At 45.9% G+C, this 20,337-nt stretch overlaps 1 protein-coding gene across 5 annotated transcripts in view; it reads right to left on the bottom strand.

Moving 5' to 3' along the window:
* Positions 1 to 20,028, bottom strand: part of LOC144936925 (retinoblastoma-like protein 1) — a 35,546-nt gene extending 15,518 nt beyond the window's left edge. The window contains exons 1-9 of one of the 5 annotated variants that reach the window (XM_078864162.1): positions 19,620 to 20,028; positions 14,237 to 14,370; positions 12,974 to 13,219; positions 11,464 to 11,528; positions 4,597 to 4,725; positions 3,567 to 3,727; positions 2,784 to 2,848; positions 1,878 to 2,076; positions 150 to 316 (exon numbers count right to left, since the gene is read on the bottom strand). In XM_078864162.1, the coding sequence (XP_078720288.1) occupies positions 150 to 316; positions 1,878 to 2,076; positions 2,784 to 2,848; positions 3,567 to 3,727; positions 4,597 to 4,725; positions 11,464 to 11,528; positions 12,974 to 13,219; positions 14,237 to 14,370; positions 19,620 to 19,790 (1,337 nt within the window). In that variant the 5' untranslated portion in view covers positions 19,791 to 20,028. Of the gene's footprint in view, positions 1 to 149; positions 317 to 1,877; positions 2,077 to 2,783; positions 2,849 to 3,566; positions 3,728 to 4,596; positions 4,726 to 11,463; positions 11,529 to 12,973; positions 13,220 to 14,236; positions 14,371 to 19,615 lie in introns of those variants that run through there. The other 4 variants (XM_078864160.1, XM_078864161.1, XM_078864163.1 and 1 more) reach the window with 4 other exon arrangements.
* Positions 20,029 to 20,337: the final 309 nt, after the last annotated feature.

Genomic DNA, 20,337 nt, shown 5'->3' with positions numbered 1-20,337 from the left:
CCACGCGACCAGAAGGAAAAACTCCAAATATATAGGCGTCAGGATTGGGATTGAACCCACGACCTCCTGCATAACAGGCGAGGTAGTTAACATCTCACCACCGTAGCTACTACGGGAGCTACTGCCGCTGCTGGGGCAGCTGCTCTTACCGCAGCATGGAGAGCAGGTTCTCGCTGGGTGCCCCGCGCAAGCCTGACAGCAGGGACTGCAGGCGGCCCACGCTCTGTGTCGCCGTTGACACTGGAGTGAAGCCCTGCTCCTTTTCTTTGAGGTAGCGCCGGCCCGTCAGTGGGGTGGAGGGCGCCAGCGAGCGAGTCTATGATGTAATAGGCATTCATTACAATTCGACTGTGGAAATTGCAGTTACAAAACGTTTATATTGGAGGCCCGTTCTTCAAATATCTTCCATGTCCACAAGTTTTCTACGATGGCCGATAAGGAAAATTATAAATGCTTATGGAGCACTGATATGGAGGTGCTGCTTTCAAAACTTCCTCTATATCCAAGTGCTCGCAATGATGGACGATGAGTAAATACTGCTTGTTTTGGATATTATATGTGTGAGTAGTGTTACTCACAGCATTGGATGATGGACATAGAGAATAGGTTAATGATGGAGTGTAATAAAAATAATAGGCTGAGTGCAAAGGACAATTAAGGTTAAATGAGAAAAAAGCCAGGGATGCAGAATAAAAAAAGAGGGCAAAAAGTAGAGAAACATGCCTACTTAAAGGCCATATGGCATAGCAAATAATGGGTATAATCTGCAGGCAGGATGTAAACACTCCTGCAATTTGACACATTTCCATGATTCAGAGTCATTCAGGGTCACAATGCGAGTCAAAAAACATTATTTAATCTCATTTGATTATATTTGTACTAGCTTTACAACCCAGCTTTGCCCGGGACTTGGATTCTTGTCTTGGATTAATACATGGCCTACGCGGAGGGTTGGAGGGGGGATGAGTGCCGTCAGCAGGCACACTGCGTAACGCTGCCGCATGCGGGTGACATCACATGTGACGTCACCGCTCACTTGCCGTGCAAAATATATCCATTATTGCGCCCTCCCCCAAAATACAAAAGTCTATTTTTATACTTTTTGCATTGTGTACATTCTGGAAGCTACCCACATGCCAAATTTCAAGTTTGTTGCATGTTGGGAAGTATGCTAAACATTTCGAACAGACACACATATTCACAAATTTCCTTTTTATATATATAGATTATATTGCTCCTCTTTCAATCCACTAGCTTGAATGTACGATTTGCATATAATTTGTATGAATTCGAATAGATTCTTCAACGTAAGAATCTGCAACGATTTACAAATCTTGGGGTATAGCATACGGTAATGATTAACATAGAATTGGACAACACAACGATGGCCAAATAACCGAGTACAATAGCATTGGATGGATGTAGCAATGACAACGAATGTATAGCATTAGATTATGGGCATTGTATAGCTCAGGAAATATTGAGTCATCCAGTAAAACATATTTGCGCTCATGAATCATGGAGCACGTAAAATTTGTGTGAGAGCCAATTATATGCTATTGTAAATATCACGCTAATTGATCAAACAAAATATACAAATGAGACAAAAACGAGCGTTAAACAAAGCAATGGTAAAAAAATACAAGACAAAAAGGAACGATTTGTGAATGAAATCGTAACCTTCACCTGAGAAAATTCATCATGTGGGAGATAAATCGTTCCCTAAATGCCAAAAGAGCACACATTATCAGACTGTGCCACAAAACCCCGCCATGTGATCTTGGGAGGTAAAAGGTTCCGCATAAAAGCGGTGCTACGGGCCAAGACAGCTGTGGAGGAGACAAGACTGCAACAAGTGGAAGGGATCGCAAGCTTACCTTCTCAAAATGCTGCTGCAAGTTGCGCTTGATCTTCATCTTCTCGGCGAGCTCATGGCCCGCCCCCGGCGTGCCTGGCATCACCGTGCCCTTCTGCGGCGTGCCGAGCTCCTCGTCGGCGTCCTCGCCCAGGAACACACGCTCATCAAAGTCGCCCACTGTCAGCACGTACTCCTCGTACTCCCGGTTAATGGCTTTCCTGCCGGCGGCACACAAGGAATAACGGAGGAGAGGCCGTTGTTGTTGTGACATTGGGCACGAGCAAACGCTTCCAAATACTGGTCAAGAGGCAGACATGCGGAAGACGTGACGATGCATCGATTAATAAATTCAAATCAATTATGTTCACTATACATGCTTCAATTTGGACGTCTGAGAATGTATTTTATCCCAATTCGTATATTTTTGATGTAGCAGATGTATGTAAACCCTGCAACCACTAGAATGCGCCACATTCAGTTACAAAAAAATATCGATTCTCAGTAAATCTTGACTTCAAATTCTAACACTTAATCGTATTGTGAATGGGTGAATATAAACACGTCACCAAAACAATGCACCTCAAATGCATTCCAAGTGAATACCTTTTTGTTACTCTAACTCAGGGAAGTATCTTCAAGTTGAAATGTATTTTTTGTACGTGAACAATTTTATATTCCCCACCAACTGGTACTGGGGGTAAATTCACCAGCACTAGAAACACACACAATGTGGGAGGGTGGTGCTTGGGTTATAGCTGGCAGTTTCAATCCCATTTGGGGTTCAACTCCCCCTTTAACCATACCAGCCTGGGGTACCCACTTTGCGTAACAAACGGTTGTCTAATAGAGACTGAACTCTCTCAGTTTGAGCTCCCCACCTTTGTCATGCTTATGTAGGGTGTATGTTTTTGTCTTCAAAACTCACTCATTGTCTGTAAAAGTTGAAACATCAAGAAATCCAGAAAGGGTGTCGATTTTTCCTTTCAGAATCTGAGTGGAACAAAACATTTTTTTTGTAATTAGCAAGCATGGCATATGTTACACATTAGTCATCACGTGACCACCAAAACATCTAAGGTTCCATGAACGGTATTATGTTCATATTTTTATTTCTGGATTTGGCCATGGAATGGTCTTGCCAAATTTATGTTACAAGACCCATCACCAGATGTCCTGGATTTTCCTGAAGATGCTTGACATTTTAAAGCAAAACTTTGTATTGAATTGCTTAATTTGGTTGTGAAAATAGTTCAACTTTCCACTGAGCTGACACAAAAACAATTGGTTCGTTAAACATTTGTACATGTGGCAATTTAATTTGGTTGGCCTATGTTGGTTGTAAGAGAGCCTTGACAGAAATGTGGCCTGATCAATATGGCCTAACCAAAAAATATATTATCAATCATAATATTGGATGGGAAAACTCCACGTGTTAAGCATTATTGCTGTTTGCCAAAATATATTAACATAAAGGCAACATTTTAAAAGGATTTTTTATTTAAATTATTCCATTTAAACAGCTATTGCTGCTACATCCACATTCTTCTACCCGAGTGGACAATGAACCACAGGTATCCTTCGCCAAGCCACAAGATGTTCTAACACTCGTTTGCCAACATTATTACAGATCCATAGATGAGCATGACTTTTAAATGAACGCACTCTGCACACACTTGAGAAGAGTACAGCTACGTGTACAAGTGTTTACCTTGCGCTCAAACAGCTTGCGGACGTACGGCTTCCAGTAGTGCTCCTTGATGCCCTTGGCCTCCAGTACGATGCCGTCGTGCAGCACGCACAGCTGGTCGATGATGCACGGGGGCTCCGCTGGCGGACGGAAGTCCTTGTTGCCAAATTCTTCCGGAAGGCCTTCACCACAAGACAGCAACACAAACACATAACCCTAAACTTAAGTACAATGACTCACAGCCACTGTGTGGAGCTTGAAAGTTAAGAGCACCAAATTGCATACACTGTCTTTTTCTCCTGGCAGAACAGCAATTAAAACCCCCCGAAAGTGTGACCAAATGAAACACATACACCTGATGACATACTAAACATCCCTCGCCTGCAACAAAATCTGTACATTGTGAACAAGTTGCATGCCTACAACTACCGCAGCCAGAATTAGATATGAAATGCTTCCATCACGGGAATGCAAAAACAAAGTAAAAACGTGCATGTCATGCACCTGTGCGATGTTTTCTTCCCTCCACAGGTATATCAGGAACTTTCCCGACTTAGGCCAACTAGACTCAGCTGCCACAGTGTTAGGATCCTCAGGAATATTTTCTGATCATAAACCAATTGCCGGCATCTGCAAAGCATATTAATGCATAATATACCTGGTCCAGTGCTTACCATGCATCACTAGGTGCAACGGTCCTCTCTCCAAAAGCATGAAACATGTTTGCTTATGGGTGTGGTAGCAGATGTCTGTAACCCAGTACTTTGGAGGCAATGTTTGTTGGATCATGTACATTTTTTAACTCTCAAACTGGGTGGGTTGTGGGGTAGCTGGGAGATAGCAGTACAGCAGGTGGATTTGTGAACCCTTTGACTGCTACCCCCCATATGCATGTATTATCCCTGTGTACAATTATTTTGACCCAAAAGCAAATCACTCATAAGGAAACTGGCCAAACATCCCAATGCAGGGACCTCCTGAAAAAGTCCAGACACCCAATGAGGCTTTCCTGGGTAAATCACAATTACTGTGAACGAGCCACTGCACTCACCCTGGAAGTTTGGGTTGAGAAGATCCTTGCGATGAGAGCTCAGGAGGGCATTTCCATACATGAGGTCCAGGCAGCACAGCAGGAGGTGATACGAGTTTACCAAATCATCGCTGATCATTGGAAAGTTGGCTGCAGGCGTAAAATGCAAGGTTGGGGTAAAGAATGAATAACAGGATTAGCTGCACTGTCTGCATAGAGGTTAGCTTCTCCACAGCCTTTGTCCCAGAAGGCAACCAGCAATTGGTGGTGGGGATTCCAACCCTTACAAGCAGGTAAACATTCCACACTTGCTCCGTGGAATTTCCTTTGCCCGTGCATGTTAACATGTTTCCCAGTCTCTCATGTACGAGTGATGCTTGTCCAAATTTCACACATTAAAGTTATGCTGGGTTTAGAGTGCATTACTTGCAATTGGAAGGCAGTTACTAAATTTCGGTTAGGAGTATGCATCACTAAGAGGCCAAGAAGATGATTACAAATTTGTGGGATATATAAATGTGAAATTAAACCAATGGCTCATGGCTCTCAATAAAGATCAATACAACCACATGCACATATGAGCTGAGGCACTTTGAAATTCAGTATTTTTAAAACGATCATCTCTGAAATGTAACTACATTTTTATTATTATTTACCTTTACAGTGACAATTAAAGATGTGCATCTGCATTCACATCCTACACACGTGCACACTGATATACAGACAAGCACACAAAAGCTGGGGTTGTGGCCATGTGTAGACATGGACATATCTCTGCTCGCTATTCCTCACTTTAAAGCACGTGATTATCCTGTTCATGTTTGAAATGCCCGTGTGCATATTCATACTAACTTCAAGACTCATATTAAACTTAACAGAATATACTTCAAAGTGTGATATTACACAATGAAACATGCATACATTAATAAAAGCATGTTCTTTATGTTACAGCTCTCAGACTAGCACACAGTCAACTCAGTGTTCGGTCGACTAATCCTTTCAACGAGCAGTCTGGAAAGACAACTTAAACTCTGTTCCGGATGGAATGGAGTAAGCCAGTGGGGCAGGGGCCATGAGAGGCATGTGAGCTGCTCAACCCTGATGCAATATGCATGCTTGAGGGCGGTGGCCTGCCACTTGCGCAAGCCTGGCTCAGAGCACAGAGTCTCACATGGGCGCATAGCATTTAAGTACAGCGAACGGTCCGTTTTCTCACACAAGGAAACGTCCCCTCAGCCAGAATGCTAAGCTTCACTTCATCTCATTTCACTGCTGCCAGTACTGGACAATGCTAATCTGTTGGCAGCTATGGGTTATCAGTGGAAACTGCACATATTCACACTGAAGGAACCCAACAGTAATCTTCCTTAATCGAGGTTTTTTTTTGGTTAGATCGCGTAAATATATAAATTTTGTTAATCTTCCTACAGAGACTGGCCCCCAGAATGGTAATATGGAATTTCTACCAATGGCTAATGGCAGCTAACGGAGACAAACATCAACTTTAAATTGATAGCGATTGAAAACATGCCAATGTACCGAATTATTTGAAACCAACACCACGATCAAGTCAGTAGGAGCTGTCGCAGAATGCTAGGCAAGTTGATACATGTCTTACGGATCCGAGCCAAGCTCAACTCTGCCTGCCCTTCCTGTCTGGACTTGCCCATGAACCGACCGCAACCCCCCAGGTGCACCCAAGCGGCTGTGACCACGCTCTCGCGCCTCTCCCAGGACCCCCTCGCGCTTCGCTACCCGCAACTCCGAGCGTCGGTAGGCATTGCTCCAATATCAGCAATAACCACCACAGTAAGCAAGCGGTCTGTCTCCCCTCAGTCGCATATTTTAAGTGTTGAGCACCCGTTGCTAACGAGTGGGCATGCAGTTAATGCTACGTCTTTGTCAGAGAGAAATTAACCACTATAACTGAGCATCTAACCCGAATCTGGGCATCCAACAATGACAAAACCATTTAAGTGTAATTCGGTCTAATTAGGTCTAAGCAATGTCACCAGTGACTGCATGAAATTAAATCACAGTACAAATATGGTGATGACAAAAACCCATATTGTGCATTAATCACAGGATTAATATAAAGTGAAGGACTCATTTGTACAGCATTAAGACAGTTTAACACTTAGGCTTTGGCCACCAATATCATCCAAAATACAGGTTTTTTGGGTTAAATCGCGAAAATATGTGTAGTTAAACCCGTCACCACCCAACACAGCCAATTAGTAAGCGTTGTCACGTAAATAGAACATGCCAATTCATCACTAGCACACCTGTGTGTTGGAGAGCTAAGCCACAACATTTACAATCTTAGTACGACATTTCATTGTTTGTGATAAAAAAAAGACTACTTAACAGACACCAGAAACAGTAATTTTTCAAGCTCGTTCCTGGGTTTGAAGCAATGCCCTATCATCTGTAGGAAGTTCCAGAAAGTAAATCTGTTCCCTATGTGTCTTGATAAACTAATCATATCATACCTCAATAACCCCCAATGCACACTCAAAGTTGAATACATTTTCACGAAAATCTTCGGGCAAATCGCAGGTATGTATACATTTTCCATCCAGTTTGAAGTTTACGAGCCAAATGATAGCTTCAGGAGTATGACTAATACTGTCCCGTCCGCCGGAGAGTGCGTGTAGTATGCAGTTGTTCGCGTTATGGTCAATTGTTTGTTTCAGGTGGCCGCAGTCACTGCAGTATGAGGTCATCGCAAATTTGCCATTTGTGGAAGAAGTGTGCGCAGCGACCAGTTGCTGTCCTGAAGCGGTGGGCGGTGCACCAGTTTTCTTGGCAGATCAAATCCATTGGGAGCAGGGGTTGGGGTCCTCAATTAGGCTTTTATTAGGACCCTTGGCAGATCTCCAGTGTTTTCCAGCGGTCTTCAGTTGATGCTTCATCCATGTGTCTCACGTTATCCCAAATTGGTTTTTGGGATCTCAGACGAGTTCGTGGAGGGTCGAGCAGGTCTTGGAGTAACGGGAAGTTGTAACAGGTCTTTTCACTTCATGAAAAAACTATCTGAAGCCGTATGGAAATTTATTCATCAATAATCTGTAATAAATGTTACTAACGGTATTATTCTGGTTATCCAATTAAAAACCCATTCCGTCGGATTTCATTTGTCCACTTACATCATAACAAATGAATTATTTTTAGCATTGGAATGTGTGCCAATATCAGTTACATTGTACGTTTTTATTAGCTATGGGATGAAAATGGAAAACGCAGAAGAAACCCAGACAGAACAGGAAGAAAACACAAACTGCGCAGAGAAGGATCCCGAGGCAGGAATTTAACTCAGGAACTTCTCGCTGTGAGGCACAAGTGTTATCACTGTGCAACCCTGCCGCCCAAATTAAGCTGCAGCTTACAAATCTGTTTGTTCACTTGTCGACCACGTGGTACAAAGCATGGGAGACTTACAATTGTAACGGGTTCCGGAGACACTTGTAGAGGTAACTTCTTTATTACAACACAACACTCCAACAGTCCAACTCTCCAACGGTCCTGATACTCTGTTACAGCCTAGGTACACAGCCTAGGTACTCTACTCTGGCTACGCTCTGGAACTCGCCCTCACAAGGTCGTCGAGTCGGGAGTTCCAGAGTCCCACCACTGGCTCTCACAACATCCCAGGGTCTTCAGATGGCTGGTCTTGGGTCTTGAGCTACGACTGGCCCCGATCGTCTAGGGAGCTCCCCTTTTAATGCCTAGTCCAACGAGGGGTGGGGCCGTGTGCGCCCCCAGATCTCCCACAGAGCACACACAGCCCCCCCCTTTGGCGGCGCCAAGGGGATTAAGCGCCTGGGAACTCAACGCCTGGCGCCCAGAGGCTTAAGCGTCTGGACCCCCTGGGAACCCAGCGCCTGGCGCCCAGAGGCTTAAGCGTCTGGACCCGCCCGGGAAAACAGAGCCCCCAGCAGCCCCTCCCTTATGTCACTACATTACCCCCCTCTACGTAGCCTCCAGCCGTCCCGGCTGTCAATAATTAGAAAGTTTAAATTAACGAAAGGGAGAGAAAAAAAAATACGCGAGCCTCAACAGGAAAAGAAAAGAGAACAAGAAAGCAACCATAAATACCATAACCAACCTGTACAACTCTACACTATATACAAGCATCAATCAACAAAAAGGTGAAGCAATGACACGTGAACAACGACCCGTGGCACACCTAGCCCTCCTCGAGATCCGCATAGAAAACGGGGAATTAACAACAACAAATATACAGATTCCGACGCGTTGGATGCACAACCACCGCATGGATGGCAGGGTTCCACACCACCCTGCCAGTCTCCCATCCGTCAGGTGGAGAGAAGGCGAAGACCAACATGTCGAGCATCCCTCTACACACAATAATCCGGACGTCTGTCTGCGTCCCGGGTCGAGAAGTCGTACTTCAGGGTCGACCCATGTACTGGGCAAAGAAGTCGCACTTCATGGCTGCTCCAGTATCTACATTTTAAAATATATATATAAAATTTACATGACACAAAGAAAATAAATCTGCCTGCTCCTTCCCAGAAATGGTGGCCGCATGCGCGAACCGCATCCCCAAGGCATCCCGTGCTTGCGTCCCAGCAGCCCTCAATGAGAACCACCACCGACATTACATGTCAACCATTAGCACCCCCCGCCTTTCCAACGTGGCGTCTCCATCTTAAAACCGCGCACGTCGGCCATATCGGGGGGCTTCAACCCAATCTCTCTCCAAGACTCGCATCGCAGCATATAGCTGTACCGACCGAGCTGAGACCCAATCTCTCTCCAAGACTCACATCGCAGCATATAGCTGTACCGACCGAGCTGAGACCCAATCTCTCTCCAAGACTCGCATCGCAGCATATAGCTGTACCGACCGAGCTGAGACGACGCATCGTTCACTCCCTGCACAACATGCACCCTAACAACTGAGGGATACAGTCCCAACGTAACGGGACAACTACACCTGAACACCACGAATCTCCAGCCCACTGTTTCAACACGCCTCGGAGTGTTTCAATCTCCGGGCCGTCAGGGCGAGCCTATTGCTCCAGACGCACCACGGAGGGTCTCAACCTCCGGGCCGTCAGGTCAAGCCGTCAGCGATTCCATGACGGGACCACACTCTCCGAGCCATGTGAGCACACAGCCCACTAGGCTAGACATGCCACGGAGTGTTTCAATCTCCGGGCTGTCAGGTCAAGCCGTCAGCCATAGCATGACGGGACCACACTCTCCAAGCCATGTGAGCACACAGCCCACTAGGCTAGACATGCCACGGAGTGTCTCTATCTCCGGGCTGTCAGGTCAAGCCGTCAGCCATAGCATGACGGGACCACAACTCTCGTGTTAGACACGCAACACCCGCTGGGCCATCCTGGTCAGGATCTGCACCCCAAGATATTTGAGATCCAGCCTGACAATTCCAAATCCTTGGCAGCATGTCATCATCTCAAGATAAATGCCCCATACAGTCTATACATCGTTAACAATGACAGCACAAGCTATACATTAACAATCACGAACAAAGCTCAATACAAACCATACAATTGTTAACAATCACAAGCAAAGTTTCGCACACACATTGACAACACTCCCGAGCGAAGCTCCACACAGTTTACCCAACAACAGTCACGTCTCCCCGACGACAACGAAGATGTCAACAAAAAAATCATTAATCCGGAGCGCGTAAATGTACGAAATGTCAGGGGCCTGGTCTCCCGACCTCCAACCTTTGGCCAGAGCAGCAAAGGCGGCGACCAGCGTGTCGGTCGATGTGCCGGCCCCGGCGCCGGTTACAGTAAGAATGGCGCCCTCACTGTCCGGTCGCAGCGCTGATGACGCGGTATGCTAGGTTGCAAACAGCTGTCACCCGGCGGTGAGGGACGCAGCGCTGATGACGCGGCGTTGCTAGGTTGCACAGCGCTGAGCCCAGAAGTGATGTCACTCCCAGCGGCAACTGCTCCCCCGGCAGAAGTGACGACACACCCGGATGTATTTGTGCCGGGAACGGCTGCGGCGGGATGGCGCGGCCGCTGCGCCGCCTCTCTCCCTCCTGTCTCCGCCTGTGAGCGACGCATGTAGTCCAGGATGGAGACGGTGGCGTGGAGCAGCTCAGTGAGGCGAAGCAGCGCCTCCTCCATCGCTGCTCCCGACGCTGGAGAGGGGATAGTCGGCGGAGCAAACAGCTGTTCAGCCAGCGGTGCAGCGTCGCTGTCGGCCGGCGTTGGCCGCCCCATCGCTGCTTGTTCCTCAACATCGCCGTCAGGACTGAAGGTACGTGGCTTACTTCTTGTCTCCATTGCCACTTCTGACGCCAAATGTAACGGGTTCCAGAGACACTTGTAGAGGTAACTTCTTTATTACAACACAACACTCCAACAGTCCAACTCTCCAACGGTCCTGATACTCTGTTACAGCCTAGGTACACAGCCTAGGTACTCTACTCTGGCTACGCTCTGGAACTCGCCCTCACAAGGTCGTCGAGTCGGGAGTTCCAGAGTCCCACCACTGGCTCTCACAACATCCCAGGGTCTTCAGATCGCTGGTCTTGGGTCTTGGGTCTTGAGCTACGACTGGCCCCGATCGTCTAGGGAGCTCCCCTTTTAATGCCTAGTCCAACGAGGGGTGGGGCCGTGTGCGCCCCCAGATCTCCCACAGAGCACACACAGCCCCCCCCTTTGGCGGCGCCAAGGGGATTAAGCGCCTGGGAACTCAACGCCTGGCGCCCAGAGGCTTAAGCGTCTGGACCCCCTGGGAACCCAGCGCCTGGCGCCCAGAGGCTTAAGCGTCTGGACCCGCCCGGGAACCCAGAGCCCCCAGCAGCCCCTCCCTTCTTATGTCACTACACAATCACTGAGTTTGAGGGAATCACAAGTCTCTTATTCCTACCTTTTGTCCGCACAAATAATGTCCAGCAGAACTTGAACAGGTCCGAGACAGTGCAGGGTAAGCGTCTGAAACAGAGTTATGAATTAACAGATTTGAGGTGCACAGACAGATGCAATCCCAAATGACTTGCCTTAAGATTAGTTTTTTTTTAAGATGCTAAGTGTGCAAACACATTGTTAATGTTTGTCAATATACAGCTGCATGGGTAATTGTTACAGAAAAACAACCAAGAACATCTATTCAAAGACAGACAACTAAACATGTAACTGTTATGTAACTTATTCATATTCTTTGGTTCTTTCGGTAAAGTCACGTAGATAGAAAATAATAAAAAGGTTAAAAACACGACGCTTCAATCGCAACACAAGCGATCGTCCTCAGGTGAACAAATACAGCTGGCGGACCGTTAAAATTGTCTCTCAGTATGCATTACCCTGATAATGTCATAACCATGCAAGGAAACAAAATAAAGGCAGTCGTCTTCATGTTAATTCCAATATGTTTAAAAGAAACCCCAATGGGATTGGTTTTGTGGTTAAAATAAACATCATTAAAAGACATCGTTGGTGCGTTTGGACACTAAAGCATCTCTGAATGGAAATATAAGACAGTAAGTTAACAAATTATGGGTCTAAGATGTTGTGAAGTGAATTTGAGGTGGCTAATAGAGCTAATGCTTGTGGGCAGTCAGCAAACAACTATGGGTTCCAATCGCAGGCTTCCATTAGAGATACAGTTCGGCTTTAAAGTTCAATAGCCTTGCCATCATTGTATACCAAGGTAAATATTTTTTTAAGGGTTTTATTAATTTGGCAAAAAAGATTCATTTCAGCTTAGCACTGCACTGGACAACTGCAGAGAATGCATATGAATGGTTGTCTGTGACAGACTCTGAAATGTCATTCAGTAAAGGCCTGTGTTGGTCATTCTGGGTAGCTTCACAACAAGATACGCGGCTCTGTACATTTAATGAATACCGCAATGTAAAACGCTTATTTCTGTACCTGGGTGCATTGAGCACACCGAGGATACAATTTAGTAAATGTAACCAAAACAAAACAATTACCAAGGTTGTATATCTCTGGATTCCCAACACAAATGTTGAAGTTTTGTTTGTGACAATAGCCATTTAAAACATGGACAGCCGCTAAATTACATCCTTGCAATGACATTGGATTAATGATGGTGTCACAAGGGATCCATAATTATGACCTTGAAAGTTACTTTACATCTATACTCATTAACAAAGCTTTCTATTTGAGTTGCACATCCCGATGCACAATCTAGATATGTATCTACTAAATATGAGCTATTTGACATTGTAGAATTTTAAAGTTGTGCTGTACAGCGCTCCTAAATTCGGCTTTTACCGCGAATCGTCGGACATCATCCCGAACAACAAAGAAAACACCCAACAGTTAAAGAGCTTCGTGATATTTTTTGCAGCATTCTCCTATATACACAAAACGACAAGCAGTGTCACAACAAGTAAAGCCATGGCCGTGCTAACCTCTGCTTGCGCCCACGTGGCTGACGTGGTGCTTCGTCCTGTGGGTCGCGGAACAGGCTCAGGAAGATAGGCTCCAGCTTCTTGAAGATGACAGTGGAGACGGCAAAGTTTCTCTCCAAGCGCTCGATGCGACAGCGGAAATCGGAGCCCACCTGCGCCATTTCCCCCCACTTCTTCATCTTGCCAAAGAAGGCGATGAGGCTGTGGACAGAGTGGGCGTGGGGTGGGGGCGGCAGGACCAGGCACCTGGGCGTCGTCCCCACCTGAGACTCAGCCTTTTTCTTCACCTCCCAGGCCCCATAAGCATGCGCGACTGCATAACCACGATTCTCTGACCAACATCACCTATGATAAGTTGCACGTAGATATTTTACATGGCCAGAGAATTATGTGGAAAAGTCCTCAAATCGATTTTGTAAGATTGCAACTTCAGATACTAGTCTGAGAGCAACATAGCGTATCATTCTCCAGTCGATGATACGAGTACCACGCAGGGGGAAATCAACTGTGGTTGTATAACGGTTTACTTTGTTTGCAGAGAAAATAATCATTAAAAGCTGAGTTCCGTTACTGTCATTACGCAACTGTGGATCTTCTTCATTCCAGATAAGGGGTCGTTTGAAAATGGTTGAGATTAAGGTCACATTTCACTTTAAATTTAACCCTGTGAGCAGGAGCAACTGACTATAAAAACTGGGTTTTATAACTGTAAAAAACTGTTTTTGAATGTGGTTATGCCAGCGCTTGCATGCATGGAGCCATGGGGGAAAAATAATAAAAAAAGCATTTAAAAGCATCAACCGCAGCACTCCACTGAACACCGGACGTATTGCCAGCAAACTCCCTCAGTGCCACTGGGACACCCTGAACAAGGCCCTCATACATCCCACACAACAAAGAATTTTACGCAACTCTTATGGTCATGCTGAAACACGAGAATAGAGATACGTCCAAAACAGGGATGTAATGATTCAAGGAAATACCACGATTCGGGTCACAATGTGATTAAAAAAAAATGTTTTGCCATTGTGGTACATGTAGTTGTATGAATCTAGAGTGGTGTAAATATAGTCATCAGAAATAGTTTCTACAGGCCCAGTATGAGAGTAATGACGGATCTTATTCTACGGTTAGCAATGTAAACCTTAAAGGGGACTTAATTGGCTCCGATGCAATGAAACACAGAAACCTGCATAACAGAAGTGAAAAATGAACGAACACCGAGTTCGAGTTCATAATGCTGGCTCTCAACGCCGCCCGTACCTTAGTTTGGAGGAGCGCAGGATGCGTGTCAGAGACACGCAGTTTCCCTCAAGCGTTCCCCGGCCCACGGTGGGGATGAGCGTCTTGCGACATGCCACATACAGCGCGCATGCCAGCCAGTGCAGCTCATCGCCCTGTATGTGATGTGAATGTCATTATACGACGGTTGGAAATAACTGCATACTGAATTAACCATTATTAGGATGCCAACATAACTCAAACGTTCACATTCATTATTGCTCTGAGGCTAGAGTTGAGTTGACCCAGACTTATACATTTTGCACAATAGATGAAGACAGAATTTCACATTTTGCAAATACAGGCAGACCTCGCTTAGTGCTCAAGATGCATTCCTGGAGAAGTGAGTGCAGATTAAATCATCACAAAAAGGGGTCATCATACCGTTTCATATATGGGGATGCGTTCCGGACAGAATTATTTATTTCGTATGAGCAAAATATAACGGTTTCAATGGCTATCGGAAGCAGCGCTCATAATAATAGATAGTAAACATTACTTAATAACATAATTAATTATAACGTCGCTATTATGTACTGTACTCACGAGTGCATTCTACGACAAAGCAGGGGTGGGAGACAAGGTTTGAGGACCTGTTGCGCTCGCAATCCAGGTCATTTTCAGAGAAGAGCTCCAAGACCTCCATGATCTTAGTAATGCCCTCAGTTCTAAATGTCCGCGGCGACGTTTCTTTTATGTGGACCCTGAAACTCTATCCTTGTCTCTTGAGTTCTCACCTGACTAAACAAAGCGATTTTTTATGTAATTGTGACGACGAATCGTAATAATCCAATTGCAGGGCGTGGGGAACTCATTGGCTCAGAGTGTCGCTCTCATGGGTTGAGCGAATGGTGGGGGCAGGTACGTTTCCTCGGCCAGTCCTGCTGTCTGTTCTCACTCCAAAGTAATGTATTGGTTAGATAAGAGTAGGTATATGTTTTTTGTAAAAATGCTCTCCAGGACAAAGCACGCCATAATGAATCAGTTTTTTATGGGATCGCGCCAAGTGAGATCTGCCTATACAATGCCTCTGTAACGTAATGGTTCCTACGCAATGAAACACAGAAACGTGCGAAATAGAAATAAAAACATCACCACAAAATAAATTATTCTTGTATTCATGTTCTATTTGCAGTTAAAAGTCAAGTCAAAGCAGCTCACAAACGGTCGCATATGAATACACGAACTAAACCGTAAATTTGAAATAGAACATAAAACAATAGTTTATAGTTATCAATCTCAACCCAATGGCATCAACTTTACAGCAGCTTTCATCGATAAATTATTCCACTTTTTTAGACCAATCAAAGCCACCCCCTTGACAGCATGATCAACCTGATATGAAAACAGGGGCCATTTTTTCCCCTTATCGCTGAAATGCTTTTTTACTTGCCGTTTTTCTGGCGGTGAAGGCATTTCACCGGTGGGCACACTGGTTAACCGACAAATCTGGTGGTTTTTGGTTAACACCAAGATGCAAATCATGGCCAATGTCATATTTGCAAAAGAGACCAACCTGTATACGAATGATGGCTTCACTAATTTAACAACATGAAAGTCGTTGCAGGTATTTTTTGATTGCAAGTAATCTAAATATAAAAATAAAACAAAGCAGGAGAACCTAATTGCTTCCTAATGTGCTATAAGGGGGGGCATTACTCGAAACTTCGCCAATGCTTTTACTTTATTTAAGGTAGCGTTTAACAGGTAGGCTTTTTACTGGCGAAACTTTATACTCAGATTGTAAATGTTGTAGATTTGCTCTCCAACACACCAGTGTGCTGTACTAGTAACGAATTGGCATGTCCTGTTTACGTGGCAAACATTAATTATAGTATTGGTGGTGGCAGGTTTAATGACACATTTATATTTACCCAATCTAATCCAAAAAACCTGCAATTAAGAGGTATCGTTGTTGAGCTTTTTGAGTTGTTTTGTTAATTGTGCTGATGCACCATCTCCAATGCAGCATCACATAATTAGCGAAAATTACCGTTTTAACAAACTATACATGGGACTATACACTCAAGTCACATCTGTAGTTTAAAACCAAACTGTATAATATCTCATCGAGTGGTATATTGGAGCCTTCTGGCTAATAAGCCAAATTGATGTTCAATGCCAATTAGCCCGATGACCAATTACCCAGAATGTGTGCCCAATCCCATCAGACCTTGGATCAAACAGATTTAAACCTGGATCGCACTTAGGTGGGTGAATAACAGGCACAACAACGGTGCAGAATGCATCGCGGGCAGTGCAGCAAAATACGCTGTTCTGTATTCTCCCCACCTTCACAAAACCGCATTGTATAACAAATTGGAAATATCTTCTTGGTTCTTTCGGTAAAGTCACGTAGAATGGAAATAAAAAAATAAAAAAATAAAACAATCAAATAATTCTCACGACGTTTCGGCCACAACGCAAGCAGCCGTCCTCAGGTGGAGAGCAGGTCTTTATGTTATATTTTTATTATTTTATTATTTCCATTCTACGTGATGACTTTACCGAAAGAACCAAGAAGATGAATCCCTGCAGTCACGAAAGAAGCTTTAAATCGAAATGGGAAATATGTTTAAATGATTCTCACTGCCTCCATGGCACGGACAGGCCATCAAACGGGCTGTACATGTACACCTATTACCAAGAATGTTCTGCTATAACACTCACTTTAAGTTATAACTCAACATTTTATTCTGAAAACAACCTTCCTGTTTTCATTCAGTGCATTATTGGGTACCAAGCTCCATCCTGCAAACCATTTTCCATCTGGCTAAAGGTCAATGAACTGACCTGCCAGTATTATGACGTCCCTGTTCAAACAAAAGCATTGCTCGCAGTTTGTGTTGGTTTGACATTGAATGCAATTTTATTTTACCGTGGAAGGTCGGTATCGTAACGGTAAATTACCCAGCGCTATTAAGGTATGGCAGCAAAAGCAGAGGACCACCGCTGAGTTGGAGCTGAGATCGGTTCATGTGCAGGAGTGAGACGCAAGGTGGAGCACCGCATCTTAAGAGATGACATGGGAGGGCTTTCGCCCTGCAGCTGATGGACAATGACGGATGATGATGACTATTGCACTGAATGCGCTGTGTTGATAGGCGCCTTCGGGGATTGAAGTCAAATCGGGATGCCACACATCCCCCTCCCCAAGCCTTGTTTGTGTCGCTCAAATCACGGACTGTATAACACGCCTAGAACACCTTGGTGGTGGTTTCAAGCGTGACCCTCCTCCAGGGACGCTGCTAGGGAGGTAGGGTAACGTGGCTTGCTGGCGTTACAAACAACCGCCACAACACAGCAACGCGTACGATGAGACGGTGAGAACGGTGGTGGTGGCAGCCTCTTGCCTGGCCCCATGGGGTGGATGGATAGAGGGCACCCCACGTGGAGCCGCGACTCGGCAGTCACTGGGCAACGGCGTGGGGCTTCAGGCCCGGCCCGCAGGTTCAGACTCGTCCTGACCATTGATATGAACGCGAGAGTGGGGCTCAGACTTTTAAAGGGCCGGGCTCTTTAAAAGGGCTCCCCACCCTGCAGCGGATTAAGTGTTGAATTAACTTACCGTGGATACCAAGTGCAGCGTTGCTTGCACTATTTAGGGATCTGCTCCTCATTGAAATGAGATTAAACTGGGATGTTTCGCCAATTTACGTAGTTACTTTGTATCTGCGGAAAACAGTTTTCATGTATGACTAATTGCACGGGAATATAATGGGTTGTAGGCTAGGGCTAATGACTGAATCTATCTATGCAGAGTTTTGGGGTTTTCCTGCATTAAAGGCGTCAATCATTTTGACTTGCATGAGGTAGCAAATGTAAGTTTTCAAACATATACGCTAACGTCCAGATAGCGTACAATGTTTTTGGTTTACGCGCATCCATTTATTGTACAAACCCTGACATCTTAACATATGTAAGCGTCTAAATAGCACTCAGATTAAGTCCTGCTGAAAAGCGCATCATGGGAAACATGAAAAGCCTTTACAAAATAACTTATTGCATAAAAGTACCGTACTATAACTTAAAGACTCGCAACTGTAATACAACCTACCAGCACAATGCAAGCAAATCACACGTGTATAAGCAGTAACACAATCAATAACTGCTCTTGCCACACAAACGTGGAGTGTCCACTGGTTGAACAGAGGTGGTCAGTGCGTGAAGGACTGAGCAGAGGGGACAATTGGCCCGTCACTCAATTCAGCAGGAAAACGCTCCACAACCTTAGTGGACGGCAAAACACGTCGTGTTCCTAGTCACTCCACTGCTGGATGAGGGCTTCCCCACGGAGTGGGTCGCACACCACCCTGCAGTAAATAACACAAACACTGCATCAACTACACTCGCCACAGAAATATGGAATGTCCCCCCAACCCTCCTTAGGTTGAGCTCATTCGGCAGCTTGACACCCGGCATTAAATAACACAGCGACATTTCGTATCCCCTCACCCCTTCCCAAGTTGCTGTCTTTATCCCCTTACCCATAACCCCTGCCACCCCACTTCCCATATCCCTAAGCAATAACCCTGCCAATTCCCATCCCAAATGTCCCATATCCAGAGGTGGGACAAAGTCAATGTTATGCAAGTCCAAGTCGAGTCGCAAGTCATCAAATTCATGACTCGAGTCTGACTCGAGTCCAAGTCACATGACTCGAGTCCACACCTCTGCCCATATCTCTCTTATCCAAACCCATATCCACACTATATACTATCCCTAAATACACCCTAACGGCCTAAACCAGGGGTCGGCAACCTACGGCTCCGGAGCCGCATGCGGCTCTTTACGGGCTGCTTCTTGACGATATGTACGTATGTACAGTATGTACTCAGATGCATTGCGGCTCTTGAAATACTGAATTTTGTACCGAATTGGAAAGAAATGGCTCTTCTTGTTATTTTGGTTGCCGACCCCTGGCCTAAACCATACCGCCCCCCCCCCGTTCCTTATCTACCCATAACCTATACTTATACGTGCACAATCCCATAAACAAACCCATACATGTTTCTACTGTTCACCTAATTTACACTTCCACCCATATGCCCCCAACACTACTCATATAAGTCTAACCACCACTCATAACCCCTAAACATAATCCCTTACTATCTCTATCACTCACAAACTCGACCCCTAACTCCTACTATCACCTCCACCACTCACAGCCCCCACCAACTCTAACCATGCCTGCCCCCCAACTCTAACCATGCCCCCCCAACACCACCACCACCGTAACCCCGGGCGCCAGGGAACGCCGCCCTCGCCCGCATCCCCGACGCTCAGGGCGGTAGGCGCGGAGCCATCTCCTGGGTGTGGGTTGGGGAAACTCCCCGAGTCCTTCACTTTGACGGCCCCCGCTGACCTCGAGGGTGAAGTTGGTGCGGATCTTCTCGAAGCCGGCCCACGCCTCGTGCACCGTCGACTCGTCCATGTTCAGGTCCTGACACAGCTCCTCGAACTTGTCCCGCACGCCATTGCGGCCACCGCCACCAACACCGCCGTCGTCGGCGTTCTCGTCCTCGCTTTTCGTCATTGTTTATTGCCACGCGACGTTTTAATGAGCGCCCTTGTTTCTACATAAGCGTATAAACGAGGAGAGATAGATGCGGGGTGGGTAGAGAGGCGAGTTTGTTGGATTTAAAAAAGTAAAATTCGCACCTCTTAAACGACCGCGAGAGCCGCCGACGGCGCCGCCTTCACGCCTCTACCCGGCGTGCACTGCGCGACGCGCGTCACGGCAAAGTGGCGCGAAAACGGCCGCGTCACGCACGCCCCATCACCCCGTATCGCGCCGCCGCCGCAAAGAGTTCGCGCAAAGAGTGCGCGCGCAAATGTTGAAATGTTTGTTTGTTTTGCTGTTGTGAACAACGCGGGCACTCGTGGATAGTGACGTTTGATGCGTATACAGCCATTGTTCGATTGTTGTGTGTGTTTTTTGCTGACGTTGTAAATATTGAGTGTTGTGTTTTCACTGAGATACGCGGATAGTTATGGCATGGGGCGTGTTGTTTGGATTGGGGGGGGACACGTGATCAGGGGGTCCGGTCACTTTACTCTTTAAAGTCGCTCGTGGTTTTCCC

The sequence above is a fragment of the Lampetra fluviatilis genome, chromosome 17 (assembly GCF_964198595.1).
Source record: "Lampetra fluviatilis chromosome 17, kcLamFluv1.1, whole genome shotgun sequence".
Lineage (NCBI taxonomy): Eukaryota > Metazoa > Chordata > Hyperoartia > Petromyzontiformes > Petromyzontidae > Lampetra > Lampetra fluviatilis.
The sequence above is the reverse complement of the archived record's forward strand: the minus strand, read 5'-3'. Positions and strand labels throughout refer to the sequence as shown.